Genomic DNA, 26949 nt, shown 5'->3' on the forward strand with positions numbered 1-26949 from the left:
GGATAAAGGGAAACCCTTTTATCTCTCTCTTTCCCGCTGTCTTTTATTTTAATAACTTCATCACTTTTTTCCACAGCTTTATTGTATCACTTTTCCTCACTGATTTATAAAGTGAAGCAGCGAGTGAAATGTAGATGTATAATTTGCATCAGATAATCAAGTGTGCACTCTAGTGTTTGTTAAAAGTTGTAGAACAAGTACTTCATCAATAAACATTATGGTTTCCAAGGACAACTATACTGTCATAATTCTAAAAAGTACTAAATCAAGACTATTTCAGTTTATGGTTACTATAAAAAACGTACAAGTTCCAAGCTGGATATATAAAGCAAGTCTCCTGAAGTCCAAATACAACATGAGGATCATGTCAAACACATTGGTATTTTTTGAATCTCAAGCAAAAATGAAAGATGAAACGAGTCGTCTTTTAATGTTTTATTTCTTAATTCTTTCTTCATTTACATTTTCAAATCCCATTTAAACCTTATATGTTTTAAATGTTCCTTTTCTCTCAAATAACTTGTGTTCTCCACAACAGTGCATCTCTTCTAGTTATCTCGAAACCTTGCTGTTCTATTAGTGTAAAACAGATTCAGTTTGGCAGGTGAACATGCTCTTGCGTTCCTATTGCAAATGTAAACTCATCCATCAGCTCTGATACATCAGAGGTGCTTACAGCTGTTTTTTTCTGTGCTGTCACCTATGTCTACATCCCACTTATCAGCAGTAGCTCCTGCTACAACCTAATACTAACTTGACACCTATTGCACCAATTAGAGCAAGGAGGCACAAGCAAGATTGTAAATGGGTTAGATAAATCAAGCATTAAAGAATATTTTTTGTGTGAAAGAAGATCCTCCCTCAATAGCCATGGCTATTATCTTGAGTAAGCACAATAAACATCCCTTAAAGGTCATAAGGGTCTTTTGTTAGAGAAGCTAAACCTCCCTTGTACATATATTCCCTCAGGAGCAACTGCAAGCTTCATACCATCATTTCTTTCTCTAATTTAGCAGGAGGTTCAGCAGCAAAAGTAAGGTAACACAGGCTGTTTTGTAGGAGATCCCACTCAGTTTTTATTATACTTGTAGCAGCTAGCTCCATACTCACTGTTCCTGTCCTAAGGGACATGAAAGTAGAGGAAGAAAAGAAGAAGGCAGCATATCCCCACACCAAGATTAAGAGAAGGAATGGTCTCAGGGGCAGTTAACAGAATCGTGACCACAGTTTTAAAGGTTTTACTGTAACTTTGAATCAGTCAGCTGCAGCCCTGACACAACCCCAATGAGCAGCACTGCTTGAGCCAGCTGAAGAGGTCTGCTCCAGCAGAACACATTAATTTAGCCAGGGGAACCACTTACATGGCCCTCAAGAGCCTCACGCCTTTCTTTGCTTCTTTTCTTTCTCCATACTTTCATTTCATGGCTGTTAGCTCTTTTTAGTCCAGACTCTACTGCTCTCCATTATCCGCCTATAGTGTTACTCCTCTCCCATAAAGCCCAGCAAATGGGGAAGGACCACAGAGCAGCAATACCAGCCCTAAACAATCCATCATGAAAACACGTCAGAAATAAAAGCAGCATCGTCTTTTCCCTCTTACTCAAAGCTGATGGTAGAGGCAGTGAAGCAGTCTGGTATAGATCAGTTTTGAGAAGAGAAAGGAGTAATGGATTCAATACTTACTGAGTGGTTGAACTGTGATCTGGACATTGCGTGACCTTTTGCTGCGGTCAATGAAGTCTCCCGTTGGTGTCTTTTCCCGCTCCGTAACGCGGCAGATGTACTTTCCGGCGTCTTCTGTACTCAAGCGATGCAGCTTCAGCAAGTGAATATTGGGAGACTCTTTGCGCACGGTCACGAGTCCGGCTGCCTCACGGGCAACGTAACCAGGGCCCAGGACAGGCACGGCACTGGGGCCCACCACGGCCACCGGTGAGCTGCTGAAAACCCACGACACCGAGAAGAAACGCTCGGGGACGTTTTGCGCCTCTATGGTGCAGCGAAGCTCCAGCGACTCACCGGCCATGAAGGACCGCCGCTCCGTGCTCACCTGGATGCTGAAGTCTCGATCTAAGTAGAATAAGGAGACATAGAGAAAAACAGTAGTCAAAAACAGCCAAATATGTACTCAATTCTAATAAAGAAGCAAAAGGTGTGGGTGAGGTGAAGGTTCGTTCTCCAACATCCCAAACAATTTCCTTCCGATGTCTAAAACTATTTAAATATTTTATAACTGGCAACAGCTGAATAAACTTTTAAAGAAAAGACACAACAAGAAACGAAAGGAGAGATGGGATGAAAAATGAAGCATTTGGTGCCCTGCTCTGAAGACAAATCTTTGGAACCAGTTCCCATATTTCACAACGAGAACTAAGAATAAAAACGTCTAATTAAAATATGACTTAGCCCTTTAGCGTGCTGTTTTGCTCCAACCTCCTACACACACCAAGTGAACAATTAGAGCTAACACTGATAGTTCCAACACTTCCACATGGCTAAATTAAGCTTGATCGTAGTTTTGTTTTTGTTTGTGTGTATATGTCCATCTGTTCTGTTTAATTTGCTATAATATTTTACAGCTGAGAAGCTTGAATCCAGCTGACGTGGCAGATTTGGGGTTTTTTAAATATAGTGAGTTTAAACAGGGTTTCAAAAGAACACAGTTAAATAGACCATTTCAAAGACTCCCCTGGTATAAAAAGCAATAGATGTGGGGGTGAATAATATAATAAGAGATCAATGATAAATATATTTGTTCACTAACCACTAATGCATAACAACACAACAGATAAGTGACTGACCAAACTAGCAGCATCTGAACAAAAAGTATTGGCCAACTGGCCAATAGTAATTAATGTTTACAACAGCAATGGATGGAAAGCAATCAATATCTTATATTTATAGTTAATGTTTCCTATTAATACCAACATGCTGATGCCAGCATGCTTGCTCTCTGTAGGCTTTTACAAACTAAAGTCTTGCATTTCCAAGGTCAAATTATTTCCAATGCAGTTTCAGGATTCACAATGGGCTTATTCAACTCCAAAGGTTCAGTGGGCGAATAAGTTCCAGGGGACAAATGTTCAGGATAGAATAATGGAAACATGGCTTTAGCTGGTGCTTTACTATTTTATACATCATTGCTTTATATTAAATCAATAATACACAGTATGTGGTGATCACACTCACAGTGTGGCACAACCTCATGTCCTCTGAGTCTAGTTTGTTCCCAATGTAGGTCATCATAAAGGAGACAGGAGATAGATGTCTAAATTAATAGCTCTAATGGCCTACATAGAGTTGCATAATAAAATAAAATGTTCAGTTCTTCACTCGAGTTCCAGAATTAAAACCAAATAATTGGAAAAAAAACTTTCAAGAAACAAATAGTAGTAAGCAAGATATGCAAATGTATGAGAATGACATGATAAATTTAACATTTGACTCATTGATTTATAGCTTTTTGCTATCTTTACCTAGGGTGACCAAACGTCCGTATTTCCCAGAACATGTCCGTATTTCACGTCCTGTCCCAGGTTTTTTTTAGAAAGTGAGGAAATGTACTGTTTTTTAAATTACCTTCATTGGACCATTAAATTTACAAGCACTAGGGCACTGCGCACGGCGCTGCATGTGACATAATCCCTGAGCCGCGTCAGTGCGGGCAGCCCTGCGTGGCCGTCAGTACGCCAACAACATGCCAAAGCGCAAATGTATGTTTACCGACGATTTACCAAAAGAGTTTCCCCACTTTCAGACCCCCCCCGCTCCAAGGTGTCCTGGTTTTCCCAAATGAAAATATGGTCACCCTATCTTTACCTTACTGAAATAGATTCCAATAAGGTGATGTAAAGCTTCCACCTCTATTAATGTGAGTGTAGACATTATTTATTGTAACAGTTCAAATTGTTCTTTTTTCACTGTTGTTTCCTTCTTACTTAAAGTCTTGGAAAAAATAGGCTAAACTGACAGTGTGAGAGCACATACTTGGCCGTCTGTGTGTTGACTCTGTGACCTTCTGTGAGATGAAGTGGACAGCAGTAGCATCAAATATGCACACACACCATCCAACAGGAAAGAGAAAAACAACCAATGGATTCAAAAAATAGCTAATGTACTTCCATGAGGTCAGTGAAATATTTTGTTGGGATATTTGAAACAGATCAATGTCATTGATTGGCGGGTGACCCAAATCCGGTCGTAACTCTGAAAAGTGCTTCAATATTAGGAGGCGTTTACAGTAATGGGGCAGAGGATAGGGTGCATTTGGGGTGAGGCATTGCACTTTGTGAAGAAAAAGAAACAAATATACAAAAATAAAACGAAAAGTGTTCATTTGAGGTGGTCGATGAGCAGTGAAGGAGGGTGAGAGACAGGAGAAGAAGAGATAAAGTGAAAGATGCATTAGGATTCTGTCTGTTACTTCTCTCCCTGATGGCGGCTGTGGGTGATTAGCTAGTGATGAGGCTGTCATGAGATCCACTCCATCTTTTATAATAGAAGCCTAATGGAGGAGCTGCTGCCTCTCTTCTCTATGTTATCGCACACACTGTCAAATATCCCCATAAACAGGTGAAACATAAAACAGGCAACTTTACCCTGAAGGCATGCAAGCTGCACCCTCATAATGCGATAGGCACACAAAAACAAGCTGGAAAAAAAAAATGCACATAACAAAATTTAAACACTCAGATATACAGCTGAATACTGCCGAGCAGCTGCTTATTCTCTTTGTCGTGCAATAATAACTGCATCAATTATAGATTACAGGAAGGATGAAGCAAAGAAGTGTGTTGAGTGTTGAGCTTTTCTGTGTCTCTTCTCTGAAGTAGCATGAGCTGATCTGAAACCCGCGTTAAGAAAGATCTCAACTCAACCCCTTGTTCTCATACTTGTTGCATTAGCTGGGGCACCGTTGAGTTGCATCAGGCCACAGCGGATCAGGGTCTAATGGACAAAGGCAAAGCGATCTTCACTTTGAAGTGATTTGCTGGCATCAGACAGTCACCAAAGCAAGAGGCAAAGCAGTTTATCACCCGAATCTCTGGCCTTTTCTTAGAAGCACATAGAGTCTTTTATGTGTATGGAATACATTACAGTGGGTCTGAAGTGCTTGATAAGATCTATGTGCATGTGCAAAGCTATAAAGCAGCTTTTGTTACATGTCCTTCTGGTGTGTGAGAATACTGATGGCCTTATTAGATGATTATCTAATTAGATATACTACAATGCCAGCCACCCAAACACATTCTTTGGGCTTTTTCAGTTTTCCAGAACACCCCCAAAGACAAATCGCTCTTTATGTCATCTCAGCTTATTGTGCTTCCGCCATTTGGCGATGGTGTGTGCCTCTGTGATGGTCCTGTCATCGTAGAGTCTTAAAGAGCAATCAATGGCCAGAACTTTGTCACAAGAAGGTGTGATGTTTCTTATCCTGAAGCTAAATTGGTCTTAGGTGTGATTCTCTCTATGTTGACCTATATTGGGCGGACAACTTGTTTGTCACCCCCTGACTTCTGGAGATCAATTATTGCCTCATGACCATGCAAGATTAAGCAAGTACAGACAATAGATGGACTGATGGTCAGAAACACTACTGTTTCTGTACGTTAATTATACAGAAACAGCATTGTTTCTGTATAATTAAATTATTCCCATCCCAGTACCACCATTCACATTCTTTATCTTATTTTCCTTCTCATTACTTAAAAGCTTATTCTCTGTATGTATTTGCTTTCAACAGATTTGATGATACCTGTAATATTTCACATTAATATGCTACTATATGACTGCACAACTGAATAAAAAATATCCATTTTGGCTTCTGAACCCTGGGCCATGTGCTGCCTGGGGATGTTGTTTATGTGTAAGCCATAAGTCTCCCATGTCAAACACCCGCACTGTTTGAGACATTTAAATTTATTCTTGGAATTGGTTGTAATGTTGCCCATCAAACAGACACAAATACAAAAGTGGGGAGTCTGTGGAGGTTTAGCTAAGCCCTTTTTAGTAAGCTAATGAGCTTAACGTGAGATACTGATCAGCAATCAGAGGAACCCGGCCCACATGCAGGCGTGTGTGCCTATCAAACGGACAGAGGGGATCTAGACCGATGTGATTACCCATTTTTCTCTTTGGTTCCCACAGAAACGCTTGTCTCCAATGTGTGGTTGTGAATCAGAAAGTAGAGGGGGAAGAACTGTTTACTGATTGGAGCTGGTGGTTCAACTCCCAGATTCTTGTGTCTATGTGTCAGTTTGTTTGGTTAAAACTATGAACCACTAGTAGCTTCAGTAAGCAGGAGCTGCAAGGCAGTTCACATTATTCTCCTAATGTGACCTATTAGGGGAATAGGTCACGTTCTCCTAAAACAGCAAGTATGAAGCACTTACCTATTGAGACTACATCTGAAGCAAGCAGGAGCCTTTTAGAAATCCACAGAGGTTTAAGTGTTTTTTCTTCAAACATGGCTACCTTTTCTTTCTAAGCATGTCTCTAACCCACTGAGCATCACTTGAAGAGCAATAAGTAGACAATACAAAGGCTAGACAGTACAAGAAATGTGCACTGTTTTAAATCTTTTTGAACTTTCAATTTATGCCCATTATGAAAAAACTGGATTGGAGCAAATGCAGTGCAGAGTTCAAGGGGTAGTAATATAAGTGATGCCAAGGATGATTTCAATGATGAAAAACTGAAATTGAATCATTAGTTCAGACAGATGCAAGGTTTCTACTAAATGTTTCACTCTCTAGATAACCTTCTTAGATATGTGGCATTGTCAATTTAACTGTTGGTTCAAATGATAAATAGCATATATTCTTTGAAATACATCATGTAATTCAGAATGGATCAATGCAGTTCCTTGTCTGCAGCAAATATTAGTCTCAAAACTTACAGGGACATAACCTGTATTATTAAATTTCAACTATACTGATGTCCAGAGGGAAATGTTTTTTGTGGGTACTTTTTGTAATCATGACTAATCGATAAAGATTTAGTACAAAGTGTTCTGCTATTTGTTGTTCTAAAATGTAAAAATTTGAGGGGGAAGTGGGACAGACATAAGTCACTGAAGACAGTGGCTACATAAACTACACAAACCCTAACAAACCTAAATCTGTGATTATAAACAGTTTTGGCCCAAATGTATACCTATATTGTACTCACCAAAACATTTAAAGTTTATTTGATTTAAAAGTGAGATATTTGCAAGCTAAGCAGCGTAAAGACCTTGGGATCTTGAAGCCTTCCTTTACTGGATGTGCATGTTTTAAGTGTCTGGCTTCTTTTAAAACTGAAAGGGATCTTTTATTACTGCTCATTAAGAATGAAGGCTTTCGTTTTTAGAAAGAGACAAACAGAAAACTTACTCCCACAGACAGTTTTAAAACCCTTTTAGGTGCTGCTATTGTCAGGTCCCTCTTTAAAAAAAGAAATTAGATCTCAACAATGTTTTTTGTCTAGTTAAATAAAGATTATCATTTGATTCAGGTCCTTTCTTGATGAATGAAAAACTTGAATAAAAAAAAGTCTGTCTATTGTTTTGTCCAATACATTGTTGCACTCTGCTATAATGACTTTCAGTTCACACGGCCTGAGTCATGGTAAATGGCAACTGGCCTGCACTTGTATAGCGCTAAATCAAGTCTGAGGATTACAAAGCTCTTTACACTGTAATCAGTCATTCTTCCATTTGTACATATTCACACAGCTGTGTGGGTGAGTTACATTGTAGTCAGAGCATCACTGGGGCAGACTGACAGAAGTTAGACTTCCATTTAATCAGTGCCACTAGGACCTCTGACCCCTACCAGAAGGCAAAGGGGTAAAAAGTCTTGACCAAAGCCAAATCGTCAAAGTTGATCAGACTGTCATCACAGGTGTTTGAACTCACAAACCATTAATCACAAGACATACCTTTACCTACTGAGCCACTGATGAAAACATTTTCAAAAAGGTGTTAAACCTCTCCTGTGTGACTTTGAAAAAGCTGCAATGGATTTGGTCTGCAAGAAGTCTTGAACCTCACATGAAGCTGGAGGGTTGACTCACCAGTCGGTTGTATGCGGAGCTGTGTTTTTTCACTCTGCTTGCGTGTCATTGCGAACCAGCTTCCATCTGGATCCTGAATCCACTCGACTGCCTGACAGTATAGCAGCCCCTGGTCTACAGGCTGGAGCTTGTGAATGGTCAATCTGTAGGATGTGGCACTGGTTTTATCCAACCTGAGATCTCCCGCTGCCATCCTCTGCCGATAAGGTCCTCCAGAGCGTAGAACAAAGTCCCTGGACAGAGTGACCAGCTCCTGAGGTGGGGCAGTTGCATCCTCAGGGGACCTGAGGTACCAACCGACCGACAGGTGTGTATGCTGCATTGTGGTTCGAGACACCTCGCAGTTGAGCTGTAATGTGTCACCCTCCACTTTGGACAGAGTCTGGGGAGGAGCTGTTACTGTCAACGAGTCAGGGATCACTGAAAAAAATGGAAAAAAAGGGAGAGAAAGTTACTATCATGTGATTCATAAATGCAGAGCATGGCTCAACCGCAAGACAAAACCTTCCATCCGAACTGACAAGCTGAACAAGGAGATCCTTATTGGAGAAGCAGCCACGAAAGCCAGGGTAAGAGGAGCTACAGCGATACATAACTCAGGTAAGATAAACTTTTGACATGTTAACCATTAGCCATGAACTCCACAAATGTGGTTTTAGAGTGGATAGTGCAAAGCAGAAGAAGAACTGAAGAAGATAAAGTCTTGTTTTACACAAGCAATGAGATGGACATAGCAAATGTGGAAGACAATGCTTTGGTCATTTGAACACAAATCAAACATTTTAGCTTGCAAGGAAAATGTTATGTGTTGAACTCAATTAATGCTGCATGTTATTATACAACATTATTATAGCACACAATGCGCCATTATGAAACATGGGGGCAGCATCATGCTGTGGTAAGCTTTCTTTTTCTCATCAGTAACAGGGAAGATGGGCAGAGATGAAAACAGGGATAGAGCAATCCTGACAGAAATCCCTTTAAAGGCAACAGGAAGTTGAGATGGGAGGAGATTTACATTCCAGCAGAACATCAGCCCTGCAATACAGCTACAGTGGAATGGCTTAGTCAAAAGCCTGTTTATGTGTTAGAATGAGCCTGTCAAAATCCAGATCTAAATCCAATAGAAAATCATTAGTTGTAAAATGTGGATTATTAAAAGTGACATGAATACTTCTGGAAGACACTGTACTTACCATGTGTCATTCTTCAAATGCTGAATGCTTAAATAGCATTTTTGTTTTATCATACCATTATAGGGATGTAAAAATAAACACCCATGCAGCTCTAAGTGCCAAATAATCTCATTCACTGTTAGAAGAAGGTGTGAGGGAAAGGCGTTAATTTAAATAGTTTTTGTTCAGATGAGACCGCCTTCTATTTTCTTATCCATATATGACTTTCAAATGACACTGCGTGTTGAGGGCTTATTCTCTATCGCCCACAGCCAGATACCTCTGGGGACGCTCTTAGCATTGCTTTCAGACTGATTACATACCATATTGATTGTTAAAGTAAACACAACACAAGATTCCGCCACAAAACATCTCAGATATTTTATTAATATTGCATGAACTAAATATGCAAACATGAAATAAAAAATGACTGTAATATATTCCGCTTACTTCTATCTACAGTACAAGTAAGGGGTAAAAAAAATAGTGCAGAAAAAAAAGCCAGATGGCTTGAAGAGAGGAGATGAGAGAGTGGGACACTCAGGTGCGAGGAAGGAAGAGAGACATCAAGATGTGAGAATTTCAGAAGGCTGGAAACGCTCAGCAGAGCGACAGAAATAAACATGTAAAGCTTTTTAAAGAAACATGTTTAGCTGAGCGAGTATTTTTGGACCGGTATCAGGGAGCCACAGTATTGTATATTAATGTGTGTGTGGAAAATGGAAAAGGAGGATTTCAGGCAGGATTTAACTTCTTGCACTCCAGGGCTTAATGTATTATTGAGAGCTAAATGCTAGCAAGGTCAGAAGGTCAGCAGGTCACAAGGCACTGTATAAATATCAAGAGTAAGATGTGTAACTAAATTTGGAAAATATTAGAAGCAGGAACTCTACAAGACAGTGATTTGATCATTTTGAGTGAATTTTCAAAGCCTGAAAACTAAAGTTCTCCACATTTTTTCAACAAGTTGAGTTTTTCTTTTTTTCAAAGCTATATGGCTACTGGCACAATGACAGTGTGAACAATCTGCATGTTCTGCATTCTGCTTTTTTTTTTCAATTTTTAACGCTTGACCCAAGCCAGTCAGGCTGTTGACCTGATGTCCCTAGAAGTCTTGAAATAACACATACAGGGTTAAAAATGTGCTAATTTAAAGACACAACGCAAATATGACAATGGATTAAAGTAAATGTGCAGACAGAAATCCAATATTGATCAGAATTGGCAGAGCTTCAGGCTGATCAGACTCTGATCCGTAACCTAGTTGGAAGAAGTAAAAAATTCAGATCTTTTTCTGATCAATGAAAAAGATCAGAAAAAGATCAATCACCATATAGCAAGTCATAAAAAGACTTGCTGCAGGAAATAATAAGTGGTGGAGAATGATGAATATAATATAATTCCTATCATACATACCTCAGTAATAAGATGTAATAATGGGGAAATATTTACTTAATTGAAATGTAACATACTAATATAATGTAATTAGTATTATTGTTAGCATTATATACTACATTGCATGATATTAGTTTGCAATAATACAGTAAAAATCTAATAATCAATTGTGAAAATATAGTCCTTACAACATTAGTAATAATTACAGATGAAAGGAAAAAGAGCCAAATGTATCGTACTCACTTCTAAATGTACATATTACACTAATTGAGATGAGAAAACCCCGCATTTTCTTAAGTGTGTCTGGTTCTTAAAACGCAGCAAGGTTTAATGACAGACAGATCAGGGATCGGTCACTGCTAATTAAACAGTTGGAGGAACAAAGACACGATGAAAGAAAACTCTGCAGCATCTCGAGTGAAGAGGCTTGACATTTGGTTGCTTGAGCTTAACAAGCCACTCTGAGACAAACAACATAAAGCAAAAGCAGCAGGAAATGAGCGTAAAAAAAGAATCAAGTGGGTCAGATACAGTTGCACTCTAATAAGGTGTTGCACTCAACAGAGATATAAACTAAGTCAAGACAAGAGCAAACTGCTTTCTGCAATAGTTTACCACATTCCTGAAAACACAGATATGCTCTGACTGAACACAATCCTTAAATTGCTCAAATTGAGTGTTTCAAAAGCCATCTAGCAGAAAGGAATACAAATGAAAGTTGTAGGCAGCAATAAAAAACTCATAAAACTGTCCTTCTGGTGCATTTATTTGTGGCGTATGAGATAAAAAATGAGATAGCATGTGAATCACACGGAGATTGTGTTGGTGTCGTTTGAAAAGGTTTACATTTTCTACCGATTTGGGCTGAGTATTTTTGTTAGAAATGGCTGTGACGTCTGGGTGATAACAGCTCAATGCAATCTGCTCTTAAACTTGTTTTCTCCAACAGAATGATTTTAAAAAGACAGTTCAAGCCTTTGGTGGTGTCAGAGCTGAAATTGAGCTACTCCCAAGCCTGTTGTTCAGCTCTTCTGAACCACAGCCGACTTTGGGTGTTCTCTGCTGCACTGGTGGTTTGCTGATGGCCTCTCTTTCAAAGCAATCCTTCAATGCCCAGTATGGTGAAGGCAAAGTTGAATCATGTGGCCTCAAGCCCTCTGCATTTTACCTCCAGTGGCAATCAATCTGCACCTTTAACACATTGTCTGCAGTGGGTGACTAATCTTTTATACTTGGGAGTATTTCTTTTCGAAGGCCTTTTAAAGGCCTTTCAGGAGTGGTAAGGCACAGTCAGCTCCAAAATTAAGTTGTGCTACCTGAAGCCTGACACAGCACTTCGTTTAGCTTCAGACCAGCTGCCACAATGTGTTGTGGGATGATTTTCTCAGGGCTTGATTAAGTTGTCAACTGTAAGTTCCATCTACTGACGCATAATGGTATCTGTTGTTACATTTCTCCACAATTTTAGGACCCTAATCTTCCATTTACCTTGAAAGTCAGTTCTGGAAATAGAGTCAAATTCTACCTGATAAAGTGTAAAAACAGCCAGTGTGATTTGTCAATTTTTGTGCAATCTGATGGAGATGCAAATTAACAGTTTAATACTGAATCTATCACCAGTTCCAAGAACTGGTGATAGATTCATGCCTCATGCATAGATTTATGCATGAGGCAGCCATGGATTTAAAAGTTGGGATTAGTGTGAAACTTTTGCAGTCAGATTATTTTCTGGGGCTTCTGATTGATTTTTATTGCTGTAATCACTGGAAACACAACTTCAGAGACAAAATCAAATGCAGCTTTAGTCCTACTGACTACCATGTTAGACGTCTGGTTCCATGAGGTCTTGATGCATCATTCATATTTATCCCAGCGACTTGGCTTACTCACATTTCTCTTGCTTCTTGCAAGTCAAGTCCACTTAACTTGCAAGAAACCATTACAGATCTTGTTTTTGTTATCAAAAGTATTATAAAAAGTTTTCTGTCCGCTCACTTTTTGTCTCATAGACGTCATTCATTTCAGTTGGATTTTTGTCAAATTACTTGAGGCGCGATGTTATAAGATGGGACTAAATAAAGCTCAGTGTCAGCAAACATTGTATAAAATATCAACATTTGAAAGCGATGAAATATCTTATGGTTCAATGATGTCAGTAGTTCTATGTACATTTATTGCAGACAGGGCACTGCGTAATAAACAATAGGACAACTCAAAATAGCATTATAGAGATTTTACTTGTATTATTTTTATAAGAAATTATAGTAGTTACTTCATTCAGTTACAGAAACACTTATAAATGTTAAAGTATTAAGATAATTCACCATTATCAGATCTTTTAATTGTCTGGTAAATATAATCCTTTTGGATTAATCATTTCTTAGCTATGTTTGACATATCTGTCCTAAGCTGCTTTAAGTTAACAATTTCTCATTAAAAAAAAGAAAAAACCTGCAGGTAGACCCTCAATTTGCAATAGGATTTACTCAGTTAGACATCAGATTAATGTTAAGTCAGCTAAACTGATGTCAATTTATATATATATATATATATATATATATATATATATATATATATATATATATATATATATATATATATATATATATATATATATATATATATATTATTTTGCTCCATCAACGTAAGATTATGGTTGTTAACTTCTCTCACTCAAGTCAACAATGAGTGAATGGCAGCCTCAAATAGACCTTCAGTTACCACAACGACGCACCTACGTTACAACCTGCCTTTGCCATAGCAACCCTCCCACATGATGCCTTGCGGCCGCTAAGAATAGTCCAGAGTTACTGTAACAACTATACCCACCAACACCAACCTGATAACCAAACTGATTCACATGCCCCTCTCAGATGCACCAGTGCAAAGTTAAAAAAACAAAAACAAAAAACAAACAAACAAAAGAAGCAACATCACAATCATTTGCTGCACTTCTTCAAAGGATATTTAACACTTTTACTTTGCATCTTTGTGGCGAAGCACTGCAAGAATCAGACCAAATCAGTCTGTCTCTGCCTTTTTCTGACAGGCTAAAATGGTAAACAAACCAAGATCCTCCAACAGCCCTGCTGACCTCAATCTGCAAGGGATTAGGAACAGCATGAGATGACAATCTTGGGCACTAACACTCATATTTACCACTTGTGAGGACAATGTTGTGACTTATTCTACCTGCTGGGTGCTGAACTGTTACCATCAGAACAGCCTTAAAATATTACTTTGGATACGTTTAATATTTGGCTTTGAGATGCTAAAAGCTTAATGTTGTGAACATTTTGCCATTTCAAAGAAATCATGAGTGCATGAGTGAATTCAATCTCGTCTGAAGTCTTTATGCAACTTAAATGTGACTTGAGTTTACATGGCATACTGGAATCTGCATCTTCACTAAGTTAAAAGAACATTGCACAATTTCAAACAGGTCAAAAGCTCCTTTTTATGTTCATTTAAAATCAGCTTAACTTAAAAAAAAAACCTGGAGAAGTTTCATCAAATAATGATGAAAGCTTTTTTGATTTGCACATTTATAAAATATATATGAAATTGTTATGGTTATGAGAACATCAAGTTTGTGATGTATTTCAGTGTCTTAACTTGAAAAACAGTTTTATTTGGAATAATGAAGAGAAGAGCCTGTAAAGAACAGATTGACACTGACATGTCAGGGGATTTGATAACTTTGTGTGACAGATTATAGATTCTATTGAACATATGGAAAAATAACAGAATTTTGGAGAGAAAAAAAACTGTGGATAATTTAAAAAAGGTGAATAATTGAATAAGTCTGTACAGACTGGCTTCAACCAAACAGATCACCTAAGCAGAATTAGGAGAAAAAAAACTAAAACAAACTCAAACTTCTATTTAGTTGAAGGGCGTTTCTGTTTTTCACAAAAAAATGCTTTATAAAACTCTTGCTTTTATCTTAAGTTATGTAATTTCCCTTGAGATCTTTATTTTTTTTAAGTCTCTCCTCTAAAATTTAAAAGTTGCTTCAACAAAAAGATGCTGATTGGTAAGCAAAAACTATCCTTCCACGTCTCAAAAGACTTCAGCTTTCTGACTATTTAAAATCTGCTAACAATATCCAAGCTTTTGAAGGTCCCAAAAGTCATTTTTTAAATATTGTTTACTTATGACTTTACCACACATAAAGAAATGCAATTAAACTATTGTCTGTAAAATGTAATTAAATGTGATATCTAAAACACAAACAACATAAATTAAAAATTTATGTCAACAAAAATTCCACTTTTTGTTGACCTGAGTTAGTTCAGTCAACAAAAAAGTTGAAATCTGAAACTTGCACTAAAAACTCTCCATATTTATCAGTCATTTTGATTGGCACCAGCACCATCAGTTTGCTTTAAGTCTTTTAACCTCTCTTTCTGCTCTACCCCATCTTGAGCATTAGCTTTCATCTCCCTGTATTCCTGATCTTCCCTTACATTTTTTAGCTTTTTGAAGTGACTGACGCTTGACAACCCTCCAGCTGGCCTTTTAAGTCTAAACACGCGAGGTGAGAAGTGTGAGGGGGCTAAAGGATGCCAAGACGAGAGAGGGGGATTTTGCAAAAGATGACACGAAGAGGAAAAGATGATTATTCATGAAGTCTCATCTGTGTGCGCTCGGCATGCATGCAGCTCTTAGCATCTTTTCACACCGTGGCGTTACAAAAGCAGAAAAGATGAAGTAAAGTCAATGGAAAATCAAATGGTTGTGTTGTGTTTTTAAATATTAATGCGGAAATGTTGTGTTTTCTTTAAGAATTGAGCGTCTGAGAGTCAAGGTTAATCACTTCTGTCTTTTTATAAGAGAGGTTGATTAGTGGAGGAAATGCTGTGATTTATGTTGGCTCTTGTCTTTGCTGAAAATGTTCAGCTTTAGTTGTGTTGGCTGATACAACCTGCCTGTTTTTATTTATTAAGTACTGAATTTGTACAATCCTCTCATAGTGTAGAATAATGTTATGAGTGGGAGTTTTGTCACAATTAAAATCAAAAAATTACTTTTCAAAAATTGGTAAGAGATTACTGCGCAAAATATCAGCACATGCAGGCCTTTTTCAGACTGTTTATTGTCAGAAAACAACAACGATTGAGCTCCTTGGTCTCAATAAAACAATAATAATGGGTGGAGGAGTTAAGGTGAGACTTTCATGTCTAAGAATATGGTGCCAGCTGTCATGCATGGTTGTGCTGAAACTTTGCCGAGGGTCTGTTTTACTCTCAGTGATACTAGTGTGTTGTAAAGGTAAATGGTACCGTGAAAGAGGAAGGACTGCCTCCAAATTCTTCATTCTTCATTTGCCGAAAGGAGTGAGGAGAAAATACCTCTTAAATTTAAACAGGTGCAACCAATTCTTGACTTTCAATTTTTTTGCAGTTTTTGGTTGGACAATTTCACCAGAATAAAACCACATATTTAAAATAAATCATTACCGAAAAATTACCAAATTCTTTCGACATTCACATTTGAGTATTTCTAAATCTAAATCTTTAACTTTACATCCATATTCCAAAGTGACAAATATTCATATCTATTTTCTTTTAACTAATTTTACAGACCGCCACTCCAGCTGTTCAGCGATGGTCAGACTGAGTTAAGGTCTTGAGTGTCTGTTTGTGTGCATGTGTGTTGCTACAAAGCAACCAGCCGCTTGGCAGAGCCAGCAGGGTAATTATCGTTAATTACTCTGTGAAACTAAGAGCACTACTGAGAGGAAACAGAGTGAGTGGGTGGGATCCTCCGCTTCTGCTTCATGTGAGTCCAGCCCCAAAACACAGCAGACATCACTCAGTGACCCAGAATGCCTGCAGCAAATGCAGATGTACTAGGTCGCAAGGTAAAACATAGAAAAATAGGTGCGGAAGCTCTGCCTACACTTGACTTTTGTAATCCAACATCATAGCCATTCACATCCTCCGTGGCTTTGTTATTTTCTGCGAGAGCTGCTGATGAGTCAGACTGAGGGTTGAAGTGGTTCTACTGGGATATTGGAAGAGAGAGGGAGGATGAAAAAAGACAGAGGAGGGAGACAGAGAGGAAGAAAATAACTAAGATGAACAAAAGGCCAATGTTCATTTAGTTGATGCATCCAGTACACACAACTCTGATTTCAGTCCAGGTAAATGGAAAAAAACAAAACAAAAAAAACACACAATACACAAAGATTTTTTTGTCACCTATATACAGACAATGTCCCTCACATTGTCTCCAGATTCCTGAATATAAGAGGATGCTACAAATCTGTTAAATAACAGGTTTTTTTTTTTGGTTTTTTTTTACAAATCACAAGAAAAACTATTTCAAACATCTGAGAGCAAACTCTTGTAAGCTGAGGTGTATATGCTCTATGTTCCCAAGGGTGCCAGCTTAAAGCAAGGATAAGGAGTGAAACAAGCAAAAAAAAAAGGAGTCAATATCTGGATAATGACTTGCAGCCGTAAATAAGAGACATGTGGTAGCCTTCTGTAATAGAGAACAAAGGAAAAAGTAGGAGAAAAAAAGGACAAGAGTTGAATGGTTTCACTTGGGATCGGTGTCCACAGCATGGGGTACATCCATAATAAAATATATGCATGTGATCAAATGCAGCATTTCCCCTAATTTAATTTGAAATACAAAACAGTACTTTTTAAGAAGCCCATCCAGTTGTACGAGTTTGTGTATTATTATACAAAATATGTGCACAAAGGTTGATGTATGTGGGCCTAGAGAAACCACTTAAGCTGAAAGGAGAGGCAAAATGTTTCTCGTTTTAAGATAGCAACTGTCAGCTTGTCGGCTAAAATGAGGACTGATGTCAGCAGGTCTTATCAGTTGCAGGCAAGCAACAGCTAACAAGGCTCTATTAAAGCAGAAGTGCCCAGAAAAACAATGCCACTGACCACTGATTATTGAGTAAAACAAAAGCTCCCCTGTCAAACACTGATGTCTGCTCTCTGCAAGTTTGGCCCTCCACGAAATGTGCTTATGGGCATTTTTCAAATCACATCTTCTTCCACATGATGAAAAAAACAATTGATTGTCATGTGTTGACTTTCAGTTTTATGAAATATCACAAGAATATCACCCACTCCAGTTCCAGGGTTTAACTAGAGCGTGTGCTGAAGCAAGTTTTAACTGATTCTTTCATCAGCTTGGCACAACTGATTACATGGAAGGAAACATCCTCTTTTCCACAGATATTCAAAGAAAATTTACTTGACATATATTTACTAAAGGGGGATTAAAGAAACTATTACGAGGAAGACATTGAAAAAAAGCAATAGCACTGAGTCAGAAGAACCATCTGTAGGGGCGAAAATCACATCTGGAGCAGCATATTGATTAACTTAAACTAATATTCAGATAGAAAACTGGAACAATGGATATGATGTAGTTTCCCTTTACTGAGTCACTTTTATTTAATGTCAAAGTTGAATGCTTTGAAAGGATTTTCATTCTAAGTTAGGCAGATCCATATTTACGAGGATCTGCCTAAGTTAGGACAGATCCTTTAGAAAACGGCTTTCAAAAGGGCCTTCATAACATTTTAATTGCTGGTTCCCATCCATCCACCTTGAACTCCTGATGAGCTTTTATCTGGCCCCGTTAAGAGTTGGTTCTGATATAGCACCAACTCTGTTTGGTACCACAGTCAGTGATTGCAGTGGAGAAAACAAAAAGAAGTGAACTTTACAAGCACTTGAACAAATTTAGCAGTACATGTGTACAGGTGGAATTAATTTATTTTATCAATGAGGTTTAACTGTTTGAATAACCTAACATCCTTTCAAGTCATAAGATATCCTGCAGATATATGCCATTTAATTTAATCAGCCAGTTTAAAAAAAATAATATATTATGTACAGATGTTGGTAGGCACTTTTTAGGAAAGAAAACCTTTGGGAGTAGTTTTATTAGAATATATTTTTGTTAACTTTTAATTAGCATGATTATGACATATTGCTACTTTTATTTAAGTAAAATGTCTGATTACTTTGTGATTAACTTCACTGAATGATGAACAAACATGTTTAATTAAAAATGCAGCAGACACAGACCTGTAGTCTCCAACCCTAATCTGCATACATTTCTTGGTAACAGCATTTGAAATACACATATTTGCATGTATTGTCAGATCTTTGGCTGTCTGATTAATAATTTTAGAATATTAAATCATGTGTTATGAAAGTTACTCACTGCTTAAGAAGCCTTTTTTACTTTACTTTTTCACGTTTACTTAAATAAAGCTTAAGTCGTTTTAGGACTGTTGCATTTTACTTCTACTTGTGGAAGTAGAGCTGCTCTTACAATAATATTTTTGGGAACTCGTACTCACCTCTGCGTGACTCCGAATGAATAACTGAATAATTGCTTTCTTATTCACTCCTTTACTAAAAACACCAGCATAAAAAATAAGTCTTTAAACTGCTTTGGGCACCCTACCCCATAGAGTCAGACAATTTGGGCCATGATAACCCTGAGAAGCCATGGTGGGCATCCCTTATTTTAATTTCTAAAAGGTGGCAAACCTACCAGTCAGTCAGGTGTGAATATATATTTCCACTAAATGCTTCTCTTGATTAAAAGAGGTTGGTTGTTTGTAACTTTTTTTAATTTTTAAAAAGTCATAGCATTTTCAAAGTTGTAATTGTCCCCATCAGAGTGGCATTTATAATCAAGTTTGACTGAGAAACAGCAAAGGTCATAATCAGAATCTATTCAGGAGTACAACACAAAGACCACACTTCCTAAATTGTGCTGTTAGAATTTAAAGCGATATACAGTACAGACCAAAAGTTTGGACACAACTTCTAATTGAACTCATTTAGTGTCCAAACTTTTGGTCTGTACTGTATGACTGAGGGATGTCCTGCATTGTTTTCTCAGTAAATTATAATAATTTTCTTTTTACAATTTTCTTGTAATAAACTACAACAAAATACAATGTAAAATGTGCAATCAAAAATAGTGCAGAAATTACCTTTACCTGAATATAAACCATAGCAATCAAAACATCAACAATCTGAAAAAAAAAACAATTGTATAATTTGTTGAGTTAAAATGTGATTATATATAACAAGTTCTCTCTTTGACTCGGGTCTAAAGTTTGACACAGACACAGCTGAAGGGTTTGTCAGAGTCAAGAGTAATTTTCACATTGCTGAATATAAGCTTTAAAAGTTGTATTTTTATTGGCACAACATTCTCAAATGTAATTAAAACACCAGAGCCCTACATTTGCATAAAATCTTAGCTCTTTGGCATCTACAAAATTTCTTTGACTAATGTAAGGTTCCAAAATATGCCAGTCTTCTTACCTAATATATTCCGTTTGCGTATGAAATCATCCAAGCAGAGGGCTGAGCTGGAAATTGGAGGTCTTAATTATGTTTCTTTCGTTGCATATTAAGCGTTGCATTTTCCATATGCAACTGTCAAATGAAGGTAGGACCAGTGGTCAAATGGCAGAAGATTCTACTGTCTGAAAGCAAACCATTATCAGCAAAAGCCGATGGATGGATGGATGGATGGATGGATGGATGTCCACACTTTCCAAGAAAAACATGCCTGTAACATTCTAAATCCTCAAGTAAAAAGCAGCTGGAGTAGTTCTTTATTTCTTGAATTCACTTCATGCCTCAACCAAAAAGCTTTTTCATCTCTAAACACAAGTTGGACTTATTGGGCTTATAAGTTTTAGTCGAAACAACCACACAAGTAGGGTTGTTAACCTTTTGAGGTCTACGCCCGCCCTGTGGCGGGCATGACGTCATGCATTTAAAAGACTTCCATTTAGACCCAAGACTCCGAAGGGCTAAGGTCAGTATCGAGAGGTCAGTAGGGTCCCATGATTCACTGGTGCTTTCCACAGTTTGGTTCAGAGTTTAGGTCTTTGTCATTTGAATATCCAAACATGTCTTCTTACAACAGCAACAGTCAAGTTACTTTGGTCAAATGTCCCAAGGTGTGAATAGCTGTTAAACACACCTAACAAGACAAATCAGGATCAGAGCTGCCCTTTATGTGTTAGAGAGATGAAACCTGAGGATGCCACCGCCTCAGTTTATCATTGGGTTTTCATGCTCAATGTCGATGACTTCACTCCAGTGTTAAACCCAAATTGAGCTCACTACAGTTCTAATTGTGAGTTGTGACCCAAGGAGCTGCCGGTTTTATGTTGGGCCATTCTTTCTGTAGTTGTTTAAGTTATCTAGTATAGAGCTCTGAACATTCCTCTTTCCTCTGTTGAACTTCTATTTTGTTGTTTTATCCCTGGGGTGAATGTGTTCCTGTCAGAGAATGGTGTTATGTTGAAACTGTACCAGAAAATTCCACTTGGAAAATATCCTTATGGTTCAGTTCCCTTCTATTTAAAAACTTAGGATTGTCATATCCTGCATGACTGAGTATATATAATGCATCCAAAACTATTGTTTTTCTCAGTGGAAAATGGCAGAAATCCAGTCTCTGTAAATGATTGTTTTCTATACACTGTTTTTAAATGGATTAAGAATGCATTTTAAATCTACAGCTTAAAAACAAATTGCTCAAACGCTAGTGTTTTAAATGTGAAACTATAAAGTGAATGTCTGACACTACGTTCAAATGATCCAGCAGAACTCCACACTGTAATACCGCATGACTCCCAATCAAATCAAAAACTGAAAAAGAAATGAAATAGAAGAAGTAGGTGAAGAGAGGGGGTTATAGCTGAAAGGGGTGAGAGGATATGAGAGGTCTCCAAGTTACTGTTATGAGATTTTAGCGTGAAGATGTGAAGTCTTCTGCCAACGAAACATCACTGCCAGTGGGTGTGATAGTGTGTGTGTATGTGTATCCTGTGCTCGAACATGGAAGGTCACACCAGCTGAAAGGGAAACCGGCCTCCACATTTAATAAAGAGATCTCCAGGTATTCTTTTATCTCTTGTTACACCGTCATTCATGACCAGCATGCTTTTCTCCTCTCTTTCAGGACGTCCTTCCATCTGTCCGCCACCACTCAATGCAGTTTTTGGTTAGTGTATTTTTTTTATATTGTAAGTGAACTGACTTATCAGCTCCTAATTATCACTTCTTCTGTTTTTCATCACTTTCCTCCTCCAGTTCCCAATGGCTTTGCAACGCACGATTCCATAAACACAGTGTGTGCTAAGGGAAAAGATGGGATACAATTCTCAATCTTGCTCTGTGAAGATAGATTGTTATAAAATAGTCTGATTGACACTAACTTACATATAATTTGGATTTTACATGGTAGACCAGCACAATGTAGAATGGCACCATAAGGGGTCACGATTGCTTGTGCCAGCTCCAAGTGCGGATAAATGCAGAGGGTTGTGTCAGGAAGGGCATCTGACATAAAACCTAAGTCAAATCAAACATGTAGATCACAAATATATTCTGGTGTGCAAGAGAGTAGTGAGACCAGCGATGTGGTAAGGTTTAGAGACAGTCCCGTTGAGAAAAAGACAAGAAGCAGAACTGAAGGTTGCAGAGCTCAAGATTTTGAAGTTATCTTAGGGAGCTCACAGCTCACAACCTGTCCCTGATGAGGGACAAGTTTATCATGTTTGACATTTTAGAGGTAAGGTCAGTGAGGCCAGACTGAGATGGCTTGGATGTGCTCATAGGACAGACAATGGTTATATCAATAAAAGAATGCCAAGGTTAACTTGGAAGAACCATGAGGGAGACTGAAAGGGAGACCAAAAAGGAGATTTATGGGTGTGTAGAAAGAGGACATGAAATTATTTAGTGTAAGAGTAGAGGAAGCAGAGGATGGGACCAAGTAGAAGCAGACAATTCACTGTGGCAACCCCTGAAGGGAATAGTCAAAAGAGAAGTAGAAGAAGAAGACTAGAACATTGTAGAACACAAGTGTGCAGTCAAAAAAAAATTACATGATTTTTCAGTTACTCTTCTTTTATGACAAATAATCTGAGAACTGTGTCAAGAGTCAATACTGATGACAAACACCTTTTTTCTGCAAATACAGCCTCAAAATTTGGGAGTATGTCTCTACCAGCTTTGCACAACAGCACCAACATTTTGCCTGTTCTTTGCAAAATAGTTCACGCTCAGTTTACAGATTGGATTGACACATCCAATTTATATTTATAAATATACATTTTTAAGTCTTAACAGGCCCGTTCGTTCTTACACGTTAATGTTCTTTAATCTCTAGTTGAATTTTAATTGTTTTGCAGCTGGTTTACACATACAGTGTAAACCAGCTAAAGCCAGGTTCACACTGTATGAATATTGGTCCTCCAAGACAAAATATTTTCTTACAGGAAAAAATGTGAGAAAATCTGAGGTCATGAGCCTACTTCTGTGATAAATTGGTATGGGTATTTGTGAAGTTAGTTTTCCACCTTTTACGTGGAGGGTAAGAGATTTCATTTCATCTGACCAGAGCGTTTGATTTGACCCTTAACATGGCAAGAGGAAACAGACATGTTGTATTTTTGCAGATAATCACAATATGGTTGCCCCTTTAAATGCGAAGAAATTTCTCAAGGTACTTGACTTTATACGGGGGCATCAGCGACACTTCAGAGTTTTACTTATTAGAAACTTGATAAATCATATCTCCTTTCTTCACTTTGCCTGTCACACAAAACCTCATTAAAAGTCATAATGTTTGTGACTTTAGCACAGAAAGAAAATCTCAAATATACTTTTGCAAATCCGTGTCATTTTGTGTTTCAGCAATAAAGAAACAAATCCAAGCTCCTAAAAGAGGCACAACAAAGATAAACAGCCAACCTGGGTGGCTTGTAAACCCAGCCGAACACACAGGTAGTTAAGCCTGAAGGAATGACAGCTCTCTGACCCACTCAGATTAGTCAAGTAGGCATTTCCCCTATGGTGCAGAGGTATTCCCCCTTTTGCACACACACATGAACAAACCCTCACTGAGGGGTGTGAGTCAGTTACACTGTGCCCCACAGTGCAGCTGACATCTCAGAGGATGTGCTGCTCATTAGCACAGAAATTTGGAGGAACACACAGGAGGTTAATAACAGAACAAACTGGAACTAAACAGGATCTACTGCCATGTATCCCACTATAAAACAGTCAGTAGGCTGTACATGATCTCAGCATCACACATGTTGCAAAGTGTTTAATCTTAATAAACCTAATTTTCTGAGCGTAATCGTAGCATCTACACAATCTCCTATATGCCTCTCTGACATAGATGCAAAGAATATAAAGTAGTCTGTAAAGAAAAATGCTACAATAATGCAGCATCTAAAAGAAAAAAGCTGTCTAATAGCATAGATTAAATCACACACACACACACGCATGCAAGCACACACTGAGCTTGAGAGGCCCGGGGGGGACCTTGAGGTGTTGACCCGGTCTTTAAACTCCACAGATTTCCATCTGATCGTGAAAATATGTGAAGTCCCAGAACAAGCTTGACCTAGACCAGTGCCAAATGATCCTTTGAATACTGTGGGAAATCTCCAGAGGCGCCACTTTCTTTCCAGCCATGGATTAGAGATTTTGCTGGCAGGTTGTTGGTTTATATTAACATGGCATCATAAGAGTTAGATAAACTTGAAATATACAAGAGGGATCTTCAACTCCAGACTTTCAGGGCTGATGTCCTGCAGCTTTTAGATGTATCTCTGCTTCAACACACTTGAGTCAAATAATTTGGTCATTAGCATGACTCTGGAGAACTTCCCTGCACACCGAGGAGGTAATTCACCCAATTCGGGTGTGTCTGAAAGTCCCTTGAGGACTAGAGTTGAAGACCCCTGGGTACATAAAGCGTGTTTAGCATTTTTAAAGTGATTTTTCTTAAATATATTATGAGTACCTTCCAAAGAGAGATGCCATATCAGAGAGAAATGTAGAAGATTAAAGAACTTCTCACAGTGAGGAAAGCAAACCAGCAAAATTATCTGTCCATTACGCCAGATTTTTGTCACTTAAAAACAACTCAAACTGAAATGCTTCTTTCCATGAGACCGTTAGCTGCATTGTTCTGCCTGTTTGGCTGATTGTCAGCCCAGCTGGATAGTTTCCATACAACTAGTAGACCAGAAAAAGCAACAACAAAAAAATATAGCAAACATCCAAAAGTTTACTTCACTTTTGTCATGCCTCTCAGGCAGCTCTAAACAGCTGGCTGGCAGCTCTAAACAGCTGGCTGGATCAACCAGCTTAACTTACATAATAATAGGAATGTTGTTTGGCTTGCAAAACAAAACGGCATGAAACTAATAGAGGGAGTGCATATGATTAATACCCATTGATATGGGGTTGTCTTCCATAGAAATGGCATTTTCAGCTCCAGTTGTTTGAAACTGCAAAAATACGCTAAGACAGAGGGTCCGGTAGGCTATCTGTTAGCGTCCGAGAAATTCTTTATTTCTTTACAAACTCACTGGCATTCAACATATTTTTACTACAGTTATGATTTTGCAGAACCTTATTAAAAAACAGTCAGCTTAACATGGTCTAGCAAATAAGCAAAATAGTTCTGGTGTTCATGTTTTTTAGGAGACAATGTGCCTATGACAAGGCCACCCAGTTGTTGTTTATGGTGTTGTATTTGATCTCATCTGATTGTTTTGGTAAAACAGCTCTCTCATACCAAACTACAGAGATGTGAAAGGAGCAAACTATCCATAGTGTTTTTCTAAGCCTCTACTTCAGTTGCAATAATAAAAATGCAAGAAAACATCTAAATTCCTGGTCTAAGACAAAATTCAACACAATCCTGTACAAATGATGTAAAATAGTCTCAGTATTCTTGGCTGTAAGCAGGGGGCTCCAACTCCCCATTAACTGCATACATAAAAACAATACTCTTCCCGTTTGACTCTGTGTCCTAATTGCTGCTGCCGCCCTGGGCAATTGCCCATATGACCCATATGTAAAAAAAAAAAAAAAGAAAAAAAAAGAAAAAAGAACTGGTGATGTTGCCTTTCTTGTATAAGTTTTTAGTTATAAATTTTTTTTCCATCAAGCTGTAGACTTAATAAATCCTAAGAAATATAAATTCTAAACTACAGAGGAATTAGAAATGATCCAAATATGTGAAAAAGACCCTTCCAGAACAACCAGTACAGAACTTGGGGCTGCAGTGAAACTCTCTCCTTGGAAAGTTAAGATCAAGAGTTGGCGTCCTGTCTCACCTCTCCAGCATCGGCAGAGTTGATTCTGCTCCCCAGGCAGTTTCACAGCTATTCAGTTGTGACAAAAAACAACTCACATGTTGTACGGTAAACAACTCGGTAATGACAACAGAAATGACTCACATTTTTGACAGGTGAGACGGTGACGCGCGGGTTACTTCAATGACTCAGAGGCAAATGTTCTTAACACTGCTTTGAACACCTGACTTTCTAAAACTTTAAAGTAGAATTGAAGAAGTTCTTTGAGATAAGATAGAACATAATGTCCATGTCTGCCTTTTATTCAGAGAGATATGTTCTCAGCTTTCCTCAGAAATAAACAGTTCCAATTGACTGGTATGAAGAAGCAACTTATTTCCTAGCTTGCACTGCGGATGGAGCTCGTTTCCATGAAGCTCTACTGATAAAGTTAAATAATTTTAAAGTAATCTTGATCCTTGTTCTTTTTTAAGCTCTTCACTGAACAACAAAATATTTTATTGTTGTTTTTATACACTGTACATGAGCCACTAACCGTGTAGAGTATAACGCTTCCCAAATTGCATCAACTGTTCTCCGTGTCCCAATCCTTCTTGTAAAACAATTTTAAAAGTGAAATTGCTGGGAAAGTAAACCATTTTTAATTTAGCCTTTAAAGAACATATTGTATTAAAATGAAGACAGACATTTGCAATAAACACAATGATTGTAAAGGTTTGTTTTTGCTCTAAGTGCACATAGCATTAATAGAGCCAGTGTAGCATGCCAGTGATAGAAGGGAATAAATCTTTCTCACGAGCCTCCAGAAATAACCTAAAATATAAAAGTAAACACACTTTACTCATAACAAAACCACTGCATTTACTCTTGCTTTAATATTTTAGCGGTATTATCTACTAAGCAAAACGGCAGAGATTAATCATAATAAAAACACAATGCTATTTACAAGAAAATAAAGAAATTCAAAGTGGAAAAATCTTTTGTGAGGATGATCACCAACGACGAGACAGTGTTTAGTGTACTTAATGGTTAGGGCAAGTTAATTATGGTAAGTTAAATGGATACCCTGGATATGTTAAGCTTGTGTCTTTGTACTTACTCCTCATGTATGTACAAAATATTGTCAAATGCAGATAAAAACTTTGTGCTTGTAAAGCCTAGATTGGTTTTATTAAA

The 26949-nt window shown here is 37.9% G+C and overlaps 1 protein-coding gene across 2 annotated transcripts in view; it reads right to left on the minus strand.

Moving 5' to 3' along the window:
- igsf3 (immunoglobulin superfamily, member 3) overlaps window positions 1–26949 on the minus strand; it is a 111299-nt gene that overhangs the window by 38843 nt on the left and 45507 nt on the right. For both annotated transcript variants that reach the window (XM_044132196.1, XM_044132195.1), the window contains exons 3-4: window positions 8056–8475; window positions 1684–2070 (exon numbers count right to left, since the gene is read on the minus strand). In XM_044132196.1, coding sequence (XP_043988131.1) covers window positions 1684–2070; window positions 8056–8475 — 807 coding nt within the window. The remainder of the gene's footprint in view (window positions 1–1683; window positions 2071–8055; window positions 8476–26949) is intronic.

This window comes from Gambusia affinis, linkage group LG11 (genome assembly GCF_019740435.1).
Source record: "Gambusia affinis linkage group LG11, SWU_Gaff_1.0, whole genome shotgun sequence".
Classification (NCBI taxonomy): Eukaryota; Metazoa; Chordata; class Actinopteri; order Cyprinodontiformes; family Poeciliidae; genus Gambusia; species Gambusia affinis.